Raw genomic sequence first — 10,919 nt, forward strand, 5'->3', positions numbered from 1 at the left:
ATATTATATTTTAAAATCAAAGAACTACTAATCATGATATAATTAAAGAAATAAGAGTTGATGTTGCTTTTGGAATAATCCACCAATTGCCTAATTAAAACAAAAAAAAAAAAAGTTTGTTATGAATTTTTTCTGCTATTCTCTCTAAAATTACTCCTTCGTTGACTAGAATGAATCATTAAATAGAAAATTTTATGAGAATTAAAACAATGTTATTTTTAAGATTAATATGCAGTCAGAAAGTTTTATAATTACTATTTATTGTAAATTTATCAGAAAAACTCATTATTTTTTGCATTTTTATCGTAATAGAACACTTAAATAGAAATTATAGTAATCATTTCTAAGTAATTTTTGGTATTTAAAAAGATTCTACAATTGAAATATCCAGAACTGAATTAATTTTAATGATTTACTTTAACTAAAAAAAAAAATTTATTATTTTGAATCCCTATTGTGGGCAGGTAAAGGGTTAGATTTATAAAAAAAACCAAATGATAGATAAAGACATGCATCTAAATAAAAAAAAATATACTGATTTGGTCATTTTTGATAAAGTTATAACAATTAACAAAGTTATAAGTTTTATACACTGGACTACAAGGAACTTCCATCAGAAACAAAAATATACTATTCTAAATCAACTTTTCGCGATGTTTTAAAATGTGCAATTAGACTTTTTCTATAACTTCTAAGTTTTAATATTATTAAAAAATAGTTTTTACATATAAAAAAAAATAATTAAGAACAAAAAAAATTGTTTTAAATTAATACTGATTTGATATAATATTTAATATTAATTTGATTATTAATAAGTTAAAAATAAGGAAAATGACATATTTAACCTATTTTGTTAATCGTTTAAAGTTGATTGTTGTAAATGTTTATAAAAAAAAAAAAAAATTTATTTTACCATAACTTTTAGCTCAATTGGTAAGTTTGACATTGACATAATTAAATAGAAAATTTTATGACAATTAAAAAAATTGTATCGTTAAGATCAATATGCAGTCAGAAAGTTTTATAATTACTATTTATTGTAAATTTATCAGAAAAGCTCAATATTTTTTTGCATTTTTATGGTAATAGATAACTTAAATAGAAGTAATAGTAATAATTTCCTAGGAACTTTTGTTGTTTGTTGAAAAGATTCTATAATTGAAATATTGAGAACTTAATTAATTTTAATGATTTACTTTAAATAAAAAAAATTATACTGATTTGGTCATTTTTGATAAAGTTATAACAGTTAACAAAGTTAACACACAACAGAAATTATAAAAATAATAAAGTAGTTGTATATTCCTTTACTTTTAACGTGTATAAAAATATAAAGAGATTGATCCAATACTTTTTAATAAAAACTTTTTGTTACTTATGAATAAATACACTGGACTACAAGGAACTTGCATCAGAAACAAAAATATATTTTCTAAATCAACTTTTTTCGATGTTCTAAATATGCAATTAGGCTTTTTCAATCTAAATTTTAATATTATTACTTATTATTAAAAAATAATTAAGAAAAAAAAAATTGTTTTAAATTAATACTGATTTTGATTATTAATATATTAAAAATAAAGACAATGACATATTTAACCTATTTTTTAATCGTTTAAAGTTGATTTTTGTGAATGTTTATAATAAAAAACAATTTATTTATTTTACCAACTTTTAGATGAATTGGCAAGTTTGAAATTGACATCATCAAATAGAAAATTTTATGAGAATTAAAAAAATTGTATCGTTAAGATTAATATGCAGTTAGGAAGTTTTATAATTACTATTTATAGTAAATTTATCAAAGTAGATCAATTTTTTTTTTAATTTTTATCGTAATAGATAACTTAAATTGAAGTAATAGTATTAACTTCCTAGTAACTTTTGGTGTTTGAAAAGATTCTGCAATTGAAATATTCAGAACTTAATTAATTTTAATGATTTACTTTAACTAAATGAACCAATCAAAACAAAGTTGTTAAAAAGATTTACTCAATTGAGCGTATAATACAATTTGATTATAATTGTAAAAATCCACTGTCAATTCAGGAGAAACTAACAATCATTTTTTTTAGAAATTATTTATATAGCAACATGTTACCAAAAAATTTGTAATATTATAGTCTAGTAGTAGCACACACAAATAAAGTAAAAAATTAATTAAATTACAAAGTAAAATGATTTAATTTTGTAGTTGAAACCTATCAGATCAAACTTGATTCGTCAATAAATACTTAGAAAACATTAGAAATTAATGATTTTAATTGTTTGTATGGAGGAAATGGAATAACTAACTGTTTAATTGGTAAATTAAAATTTTTTTTCAATTTTTGAGGGTATTATCTTTAACCTAGATACGAATTGTAGTCATTTGACGTATCGTTGAAAAAAATAAATAAAAAAACCCAGCACAGGGGGGTCGTGGCACAGTGGTGATGTGGCATAGTTAGATTTAGTATAATGATATCAGACAGTGATTAAAATCACTATCATAAGAAACGCTTCGATGCAAATCTGTAGATAGTGTTTCCTTTAGAGAAATTGGCGGAATATTCTAAGAGCAACATCAACTCTTATTTCTTTAATTATATCCTGATTAGTAGTTCTTTGATTTTAAAATATAATATATATATACCCTCGTACTCATATCCCGAGAGAAAATTATATTATATCATTTTCTTTATTCAATAAATATAACAGTAACTCAATTATTTTCATGCTCATATAATACCAAGAAATATAAATAATTTTAATAAATTATCCTTTAATTATCACTAAAAAACTTCTTAATAATTTTCTCCTTTTATTTTGAGTTACTATACACAACTAAATCTAAGGCTTCTGACTTATTCTGTTTATTTTCTAAATCAGCAACAAAATAAACAATATCTTGAAGTAATTTTGTTACCGCAATGAAAGTTAGAAGATCTTATGTATTAATTTATTTTAATAATAGAAATACATACATTAATTATAACAATTAATTAAAAATGGTTACATTTTATTTTGCTGGAATAGCTATATATAAAATAATATACATTTTCAAATAACTTTTCACAAATTTTAAAATACTGTGAAATATATCACAAAGGAACTTCATAAAGTTTGTTTAGCATAAAAAAGTACTAAGTTTAAATTATATATTCCATACCTTTTTATTTAAACCAAAAAGAGTATCTAAACAAAATCAATGATAGATAGATTTTTTTTTCATACTGATTTTAGCTAAATTCACAATAGAAGACTTGGAGGCAATAATGAGACATATCAATTTTTTAGAGTTATTCGGGTAATAAAAAATACATTCTAGTATCTAAAAAATCTATTTTATACTTAAATAAAGAATTCCATATAAGTTTTAGGATAAATATAACTAATGAACTTACAATAATGCTTACTTAGTAGTAATAAATTAAGGAAACACTAAAATATTATTCAGACATGTGTTGTTGTTGCACCATCCATTTAATACTACACATTTATATAAAAAAAAAACCCAGCACAGGGGGATCGCAACACAGTGGTGACGTGGCATAGTTGGATCTTGTATAATGATATCTGAAAGTGATTAAAATCACTATCACAATAAACGTTTCGATGCAAATCTTTAGATAGTGTTCAATTTTAAAAAATTGATGGATTATTGTTGTGGATAAGCAGCATCAGTTTTCTATTGAATTTCTCAATTTTTTTCGCTTCTCGTCTCTCCGGTATACACGACTCTACGCTCTTCTTCCTCATCTTCAAGTCGATTTTGTGTCCGTTGAATTCGCATCCGATCGACGAGAACTGCTCTTCCGGTCTAGGCGTTTTGGTTTCGTCGGGTTCCGTGTACTTACACGTCCGTTTGCAACATTTTCTATTCCTTTTTTTTTTTGTCTCCGCAATGTTTTGATTTCTCAACATTGGCATCTTCGCGTATCCGCAACGGCCCGGACCACACGGGACCCGCGGTTCTCAACCGAACCATACGACAGCCGCTAAGCGCATGTCTTCCGCTGTTACGTCCACGTCTATCTCGATTTTGGAAATCCCTCCAGAAGTGCCTCTCTGTACGGATTTGAATTCCGGCACGTCCACTTTGGCCGTCCCGACGATCTCGGTACTCGGCAAAGTATCCGCACCTGACAATCGTCGCAATACGATTGTCAGGAAATCGCGGTGGTCGCAGAAACGTGAACATTCGGCCTTCGTGTACGGGCAACGGTTCTCGAACATAGCTGGGTCCCGGAATATCTCGCATAACATCTGTTCCGAATAGTCTAAGAACTGTAAGCCGGCGAGTATCGTCGTCCCGGTTTGCGTAGGTTATTGTTTTTACCACTATGTCCAAAAAAAAAAACAGTTTCTCTGCCGATAGCGATGGTAAATCGTGAACGATTGTGCCATCCGTAGGAATTTTAGTTGAAAATATTAATCGATTTTTACTTAAATTTATTTTTAGACAAAATAAACAAGCGTCTCGTTGGGAACTGTGTACAGTTAACCTCAATGAAAGTAGATTGCACTGATATCAATTTCAAGTAAGACGAGAAACAATCGAATTACTTTTTATTCAGAAAATAAATAATATGCACCGCGTGCTTTGTAACGTCTTTTGCCTTTAATATTTCGTGCGATGAAATATATTCTTCTAAGATGTTTTCTTAATCTGTCACAACTCACAAATATGCAGACTCGTGTTCATGTCATAATTGAATTATTCTATCAATGATAATTATGCAAAAAATATTGTTACAAAATTGTATTACAAATAGTAAAATGTGAACAAATCGTTGTTGTTTATTTTTTAGCTTCGATGCGAAGCTGAGAAGGTATTAATTTTACTATGATGTTTTTTTTTTTGTGTCTGTTACCACTTTTTCTCAGTTCTCACCGAACGGATTCCTTTCAACGATACGTCAAAAGATCACAATTCTTATCTAGTTGAAAACATTAACCTCAAAAATTGATAAAATTTCCATTTCATTTAATGAATAAAAAATTACTTAGCCCACATTCTCAATATAAAATCGTTCATTTTTAATGATTTTATAATATTTATTGTCGGATTACTTTTGATATGATTTTGTAGGTTTCAACTACAAAATAAACTAATTGTAGTTCGTAATATTTTTTAACTTTATTTGTGTGTCTTACTAATAAATATTCCAATTTTTTTTGTAACATGTTGCTATATAAATCATGAATCTAAAAACAATGATTTTTAGTCTCACCTGAATTTAACAAAATATTTTTACAATTATAATCAAAATCTGTAATAATTTAATAACAATTTTTGTGTGTTTATAATTATTTTTTATCGTAATAACTCATTTTAAATGAAATGTTTTTAATTTCTATGTAATTCTTGGTGTTTACATAGATAGTACAATTGAAATATTTAGAAATATTTTCATTATAGTTATATTCTATAGTTTTTTAACTAATTAGTAATAATATCAAAAATTATTTATGATGGAATACATATAATTGAAATTAGCACAAAAAATTTAATAATAAAAATATATTTTTTACTCTAATGAAAATTGTTTGCAGACCACTTATTCACAATTAAAAACAAATGATTATCTAAAAAGTTTTTTGTGAAGCCCTTTTTAAAGGTCAGATTTTAATCACTGTCAGATATCATCTATACTAGACCCAACTATGCCACGTCCGCACTGTGCCGAGACTTCACTGTGCTGGGGTTTTTTTACTTAAAGCTGCTACAATTAGCAAATAAAACAAAATTAGCTTTTTCAACTTACCTTTTAAAAGTATTCCGGAAATACTGACATTTTTATATATATCTTAAATTAAAATAATAATTAATTATTAATTTTCATAGGAACTTCATCTCTCCCTAGGTACATTCTATTTTGGCGGAGGAGAGTGATAGATAAAGAATGATGTAGAGAAGTTTTTCGTAGATTTTTTAATCGAAAATAGAATGTGAGTACATAGCTCTCTCAGAAGAGTGTATTTACTCTTTCTCTTTTTGTTGGTGTTAAAATTTTAGCTAGCCATAAAACATCATAAAACAGGCCACAATCATTTCTACCTAATAAAGAGTGGGTTCATAGGCAAAGGAGGACTTAGCTCTCTCAAAAATATTTAAAAATCGCAAAATAGACATAAATTTAACTGAAAAATTATAAATAAAGTGAGAACAATTGAATGCCGTTTTCTTACTTTCTGAACAATATAAATAGTTCGTATTTAATTGTACATACAAACTTTTTTTAATTTATATTTAATTACATAATCTTAGGGTTTTTAGTGCACTAGTCCCAAAACCTACTTATAAATGTTAACTTTTAAATTTCATACGTACATGATTAACTAACTTATTTATTAGATAATGTTCTAATTAAGAATATGGTTGGTCAATAACAACTGTGATCCAGTATTTTAGAAGTTATTATCATTTTTATATTTAGGTGGCAGGATGAGTACGGAAGGAGCAGAGAAATGTGTTAAAAAATAACAGCACCCACGTCTAACCATCAGTTATTACTTTTAATTATTAATAATTTTTAAAATATTGATCGGAAGTATTTTTTTTTTGGGGGGGATGCAGGAAGTTCAACGGATTTTCCCAAGTTGACAAATACTTGCCTGGCTATATTCATCCTCACAACTAAATACAGAACAAATAATGTTAATCAATAATTTTTCAATAATTTGAAATGATTATGTACTACGTGTAACAAAGTTTTAAACTTTTTATTTTTCAACTATTGTATTAATCTTTTTTAAAACAGCACTTGAAATGACTTATAATTCAAAATATATATTTTTGAGTATTCAAAGGGTTTTTGATGAAACATAATTTTTAAATAAAAAACAATTAAAATTTTTTTAATTACCCACTGAAAATTGAAAATATTAAAATTAATGCAAAACATATCGTTAAAAAAATTCTTCATTTTAGTGCATTAATTATAGTAAATTTGTTAAATTAAATTAATTTGTTATCTTAAACGGATTGACTAATTCTTATAATATATATATAATCATAGTATCAATTGTATTTAAATTCTTTATTATATATTTCCATTCAACATAAATTAAATTAATTAAAATAAAATATTATATATTTTTTTTAAACATTTCAAAAACAGACATTTATTTTTATTGAAACAAAATGAACATAAAAATCAATTAAAAACTGTTTGTAACTAAAAAAATTGTTTTTTCAAATCCTGTCATAAAAATTATTTGCAGTTTCATCATTGGATCAATTAAGATAAATTTATTTGTATACTAAGCATTTTTTAATTAAAAGCTACATAGAATAAAATAATAACTAACTTAATTAAAACAATTTTTCTTATTTTTAATATAAAAAACAATAGTGTTTATTATTCAAGCCTATGTGTAAGAACTGGTGGTTCTTCTGTACAATCAAAATTATCATCTTCTTGATTTTCATGATAACGTGTATTTTCCGCAATATATTCGTGTATATGCCTATATTGAAAAATATTTATTATTGATCATTATATATATGTGTGTTAAAATGCTTGAATGGACTGTAATCATAAAATGTCAAAACAGAATGTGATGCACTACCTTGTGAAAATATGCCAAATGTCGTTATAATCTAACTATATGAGTAGCCTACGCTGGTTAAACAAGTAATACTATATGCGTTACGTCGTGTAGCTTAATCTGTGAATATTGTGCAAATACCTCTCAAAATTCATGACCTTCACAAAAGTTTTCTTCAGAGATACTTTTGTCTAGGCGTATGACTCCAATACTGTATATTGCTAGGAATATTCACAAAGTAGTCGTGTTCGGTAAGTGAGGCAAGTGTTGGCGCTATTAACCTAATCAAACGTGGTTTAAACACGGTTAGCACCAATAAAGTTGATTCTAAGAATGCCGGAAAATATTTTGGACAAAGTTTTCCCGAACTTGACTGGATGAAAATTGCGTAAGTTATTATGGCCAGAAGCAGAAACAAGTACAATAAGGAGACCAGTGTAGTGTAGTGGAAAGCATTCGAAAACATTGAGTTTCCTGACTGCTGACGTATAAGGATAAGGACTTAAAGCGAGTTTATGTTTGAAGTTGGCGGACCGAGTGACTTTACAACGATGACTTCGGGTGAGTTGTAATCCATGTTGCTAGTTTAAGATTGGGGTCATTAGAAATTTATTTAACGTCGGATTTAGTGAATGTAGGATTTTTTGTGAAAAGGACTCGCTGAAGATTTAGGACCTTGATTGCTCTTATCAGAATTACACGAATTATCCGTGGATATTTGTGGGATGGAAGTTTGCAAAGTGCTTCTACGACGCAGTGGTGCTGATCACCTTCTTCAGGATTAGGTCTTGATTGCATCCAGAGAAAAGGCGAAATAAATATTAAATAGTAAATATTTTTTAGGTTTAAATTCATATTTTAAAAATATTTTTACTTTTAAATAATAAATATTAATAATCAGTTCTTTATTACATGTATAGAAATATTTAACGAATAAAATAAAATTTTCCTTTAACAACTAATTGATGGAGATATGAAAATAATCTATTTTTTTTTTATTGTAAATAAAATATTTCCTGTGATAAATAAAAAAAAGCTAAATTAACTTATGTTAGTCTAGTTCTGAGGTACAGTTATGATTTTTAGTATAAAAACTTACTCCTTTATATCACCAACGAGCACTTTATTAAATCCCAAATTATAATAACTATCTCTAACTGCTAGCATATAAAACCAATTTAAAACTTTTGTATGGTCGTCAACATCTTCAGAAAATAAAACCTTTTTCATGTTTACAAGTCTCTGAATATGGTTTTGAACTGAATAATCGTAGCTATAAATCCTCAAATCATTTGAAATGCTATGTTCGGGGGGTATTTTTTTGTCTATTCTGTCATAAATAAAATTTCTACAAATTATTAGTACAGAATTAGCATCAAACATATTGTGAATATCAAGTTTTTTTCTTAATGTCCCACGATAAAATGTCCCCATATAATCAAGTATAGTACTGTTATGATATAATTGACCATGATCATGTAGATAATTATTGATATTATATAAGAAATTAGTGACATAATAAAATTTCAGAAACATTTTAGTTGATATCTTTACTGTTTCCTGCAACTTAGTAGAGCAATAAATGAATTTTGGATCCCTCGATTTTCTATATTGGAAACATAACTGAATAAAACTGTTCATTAAATATCTAAATACTTTCAAATTTTCAGTGTATCTAAGAATTATTATATTGAGTAATAATCGTAATTGTTTTAAATGATTATCATTATTAATTTCCAACATAAAATGTTGGTCATTACGAAAATGAAATGTATCTTCATCGAACCTGCAACCATATAACGTCTCTTTCCATCCATCCTGTTGACGAATAGTATTGAACATGTTGATAATAGTTTCAGCATCTAAGGAGAGTTGTATTGAATCTGAATCTAATTTTGAACTTGAACTACAGAAAACCATCAAACATTGATTTAAAATCCAAAAATTACAAAAATTTAAAATGAAGAATCGAAATAACATTTTTTTATAATAAATAAGTAATAATTTGAAGACTAATTAATCTATAAAATAAATTTGTTATTAATAGTATAACGATACTACAGTAATAATAATTGATGATGTAAATCTTCCATTTTATACAATTTTAATACATACAAATGAGTTTTGAGAGAAACACCTGGTTTTCATTTTAGTATTGCAAAAATTATTTATGTATCTAAATTTACACAATTTCGTCATTAAAGAAAATTCAAGGACAACATTTTATATTTTAAAATACGACTTAACTATTAAGACGACTGATTACAAATATGAAATATAAATAAAAATCATAACTTAATTAATTCGATTTTGCATTAAGTACTTTTTACATATTGTAATATAACTATTGTATGGTCTTACATTAAAAAATCCTTTTGATATTAATGATAAAACTATTACTAATAAAGTAGTAGGAAGTGTTAGAAAATTTATTTCTAATACATTCGACAAAAAACATTGGTCGAACTTGATCAAATAAATCATTCCGCGATATATCATTATTTAAATTCAGTTAATGCAGCTTTAGTATAGATCTGACACAAGAAATAATTACTGGCATTGTTAAAGAACATTTAGGTTCCATGTAAAAGAAACTGTATATAACATCAATAGGGTCCATGTTACTGGTTGATCTCTTAATATAGCAAACATATTAGACAACAGAACTAAAGGAAACTAGGATAAAAATGAAAAAAATTGAAGATGAAGTAAACTAAAAAACTATAATGGTAATATTAATTAGCCATTGACGAGGTTGTGTTTCCAAAAATGTTTGATACATTAAAATAATTTCCAGAAGAGAGAAATAAAATGTGGTTCCCAAAATATATAACTAGCCCGTTGAATTTACTATTTATAGAAAAATAATAGTTCTAGTTTTATTATATTTGTCTTAATTTTTTTTTTGATTATCATTTCATATTTTACAACGATCATTAGGTTCACTATAGGCGTGTCAATGAAAGGATGTATATTCGAAATGGACCCTAGTATAATTTTTATAACTATTCAATACTTATAATTAAACATTTTTTTATCATAGCTAACAGCATCTTTGTCAACAAAAATATTTTTTATTATAAAGTTTTTATTTGTATATTGTATAGAAAATTGTATTTTTATTTAAAGAAAAAGAATATTAATTAGTTGTCGAATGAAATTCCTATGTATGTTAGTTGTATTCAATTACAATGAAATATATGTATAAATTACATAGTAAAAAAACTAAAACGCATAAAATTATACGAGAAGTTAAAATTTGTCAAACTAAACGATATGCAAATATAGCNAAGTTAAAATTTGTCAAACTAAACGATATGCACATATAGAATGTGATAGATATTTTTTATAATTTTATTAAAAGCTGATCTAATTTTACCCTG

At 25.9% G+C, this 10,919-nt stretch overlaps 1 protein-coding gene across 1 annotated transcript; it reads right to left on the reverse strand.

Annotated features, from left to right (window-relative positions):
- Window positions 1-7,065: 7,065 nt before the first annotated feature.
- On the reverse strand, window positions 7,066-9,622 carry LOC126908862 (uncharacterized). The gene is made up of 2 exons (XM_050691180.1): window positions 8,636-9,622; window positions 7,066-7,455 (listed from the first exon to the last, which is right to left on the reverse strand). Exons 1-2 carry the CDS (start codon window positions 9,514-9,516, stop codon window positions 7,347-7,349), a joined length of 990 nt encoding a protein of 329 aa, XP_050547137.1. The 5' UTR covers window positions 9,517-9,622; the 3' UTR covers window positions 7,066-7,346.
- Window positions 9,623-10,919: the final 1,297 nt, after the last annotated feature.

Source organism: Daktulosphaira vitifoliae, unplaced genomic scaffold (genome assembly GCF_025091365.1).
Source record: "Daktulosphaira vitifoliae isolate Bord-2020 unplaced genomic scaffold, ASM2509136v1 Scaffold_24, whole genome shotgun sequence".
Lineage (NCBI taxonomy): Eukaryota > Metazoa > Arthropoda > Insecta > Hemiptera > Phylloxeridae > Daktulosphaira > Daktulosphaira vitifoliae.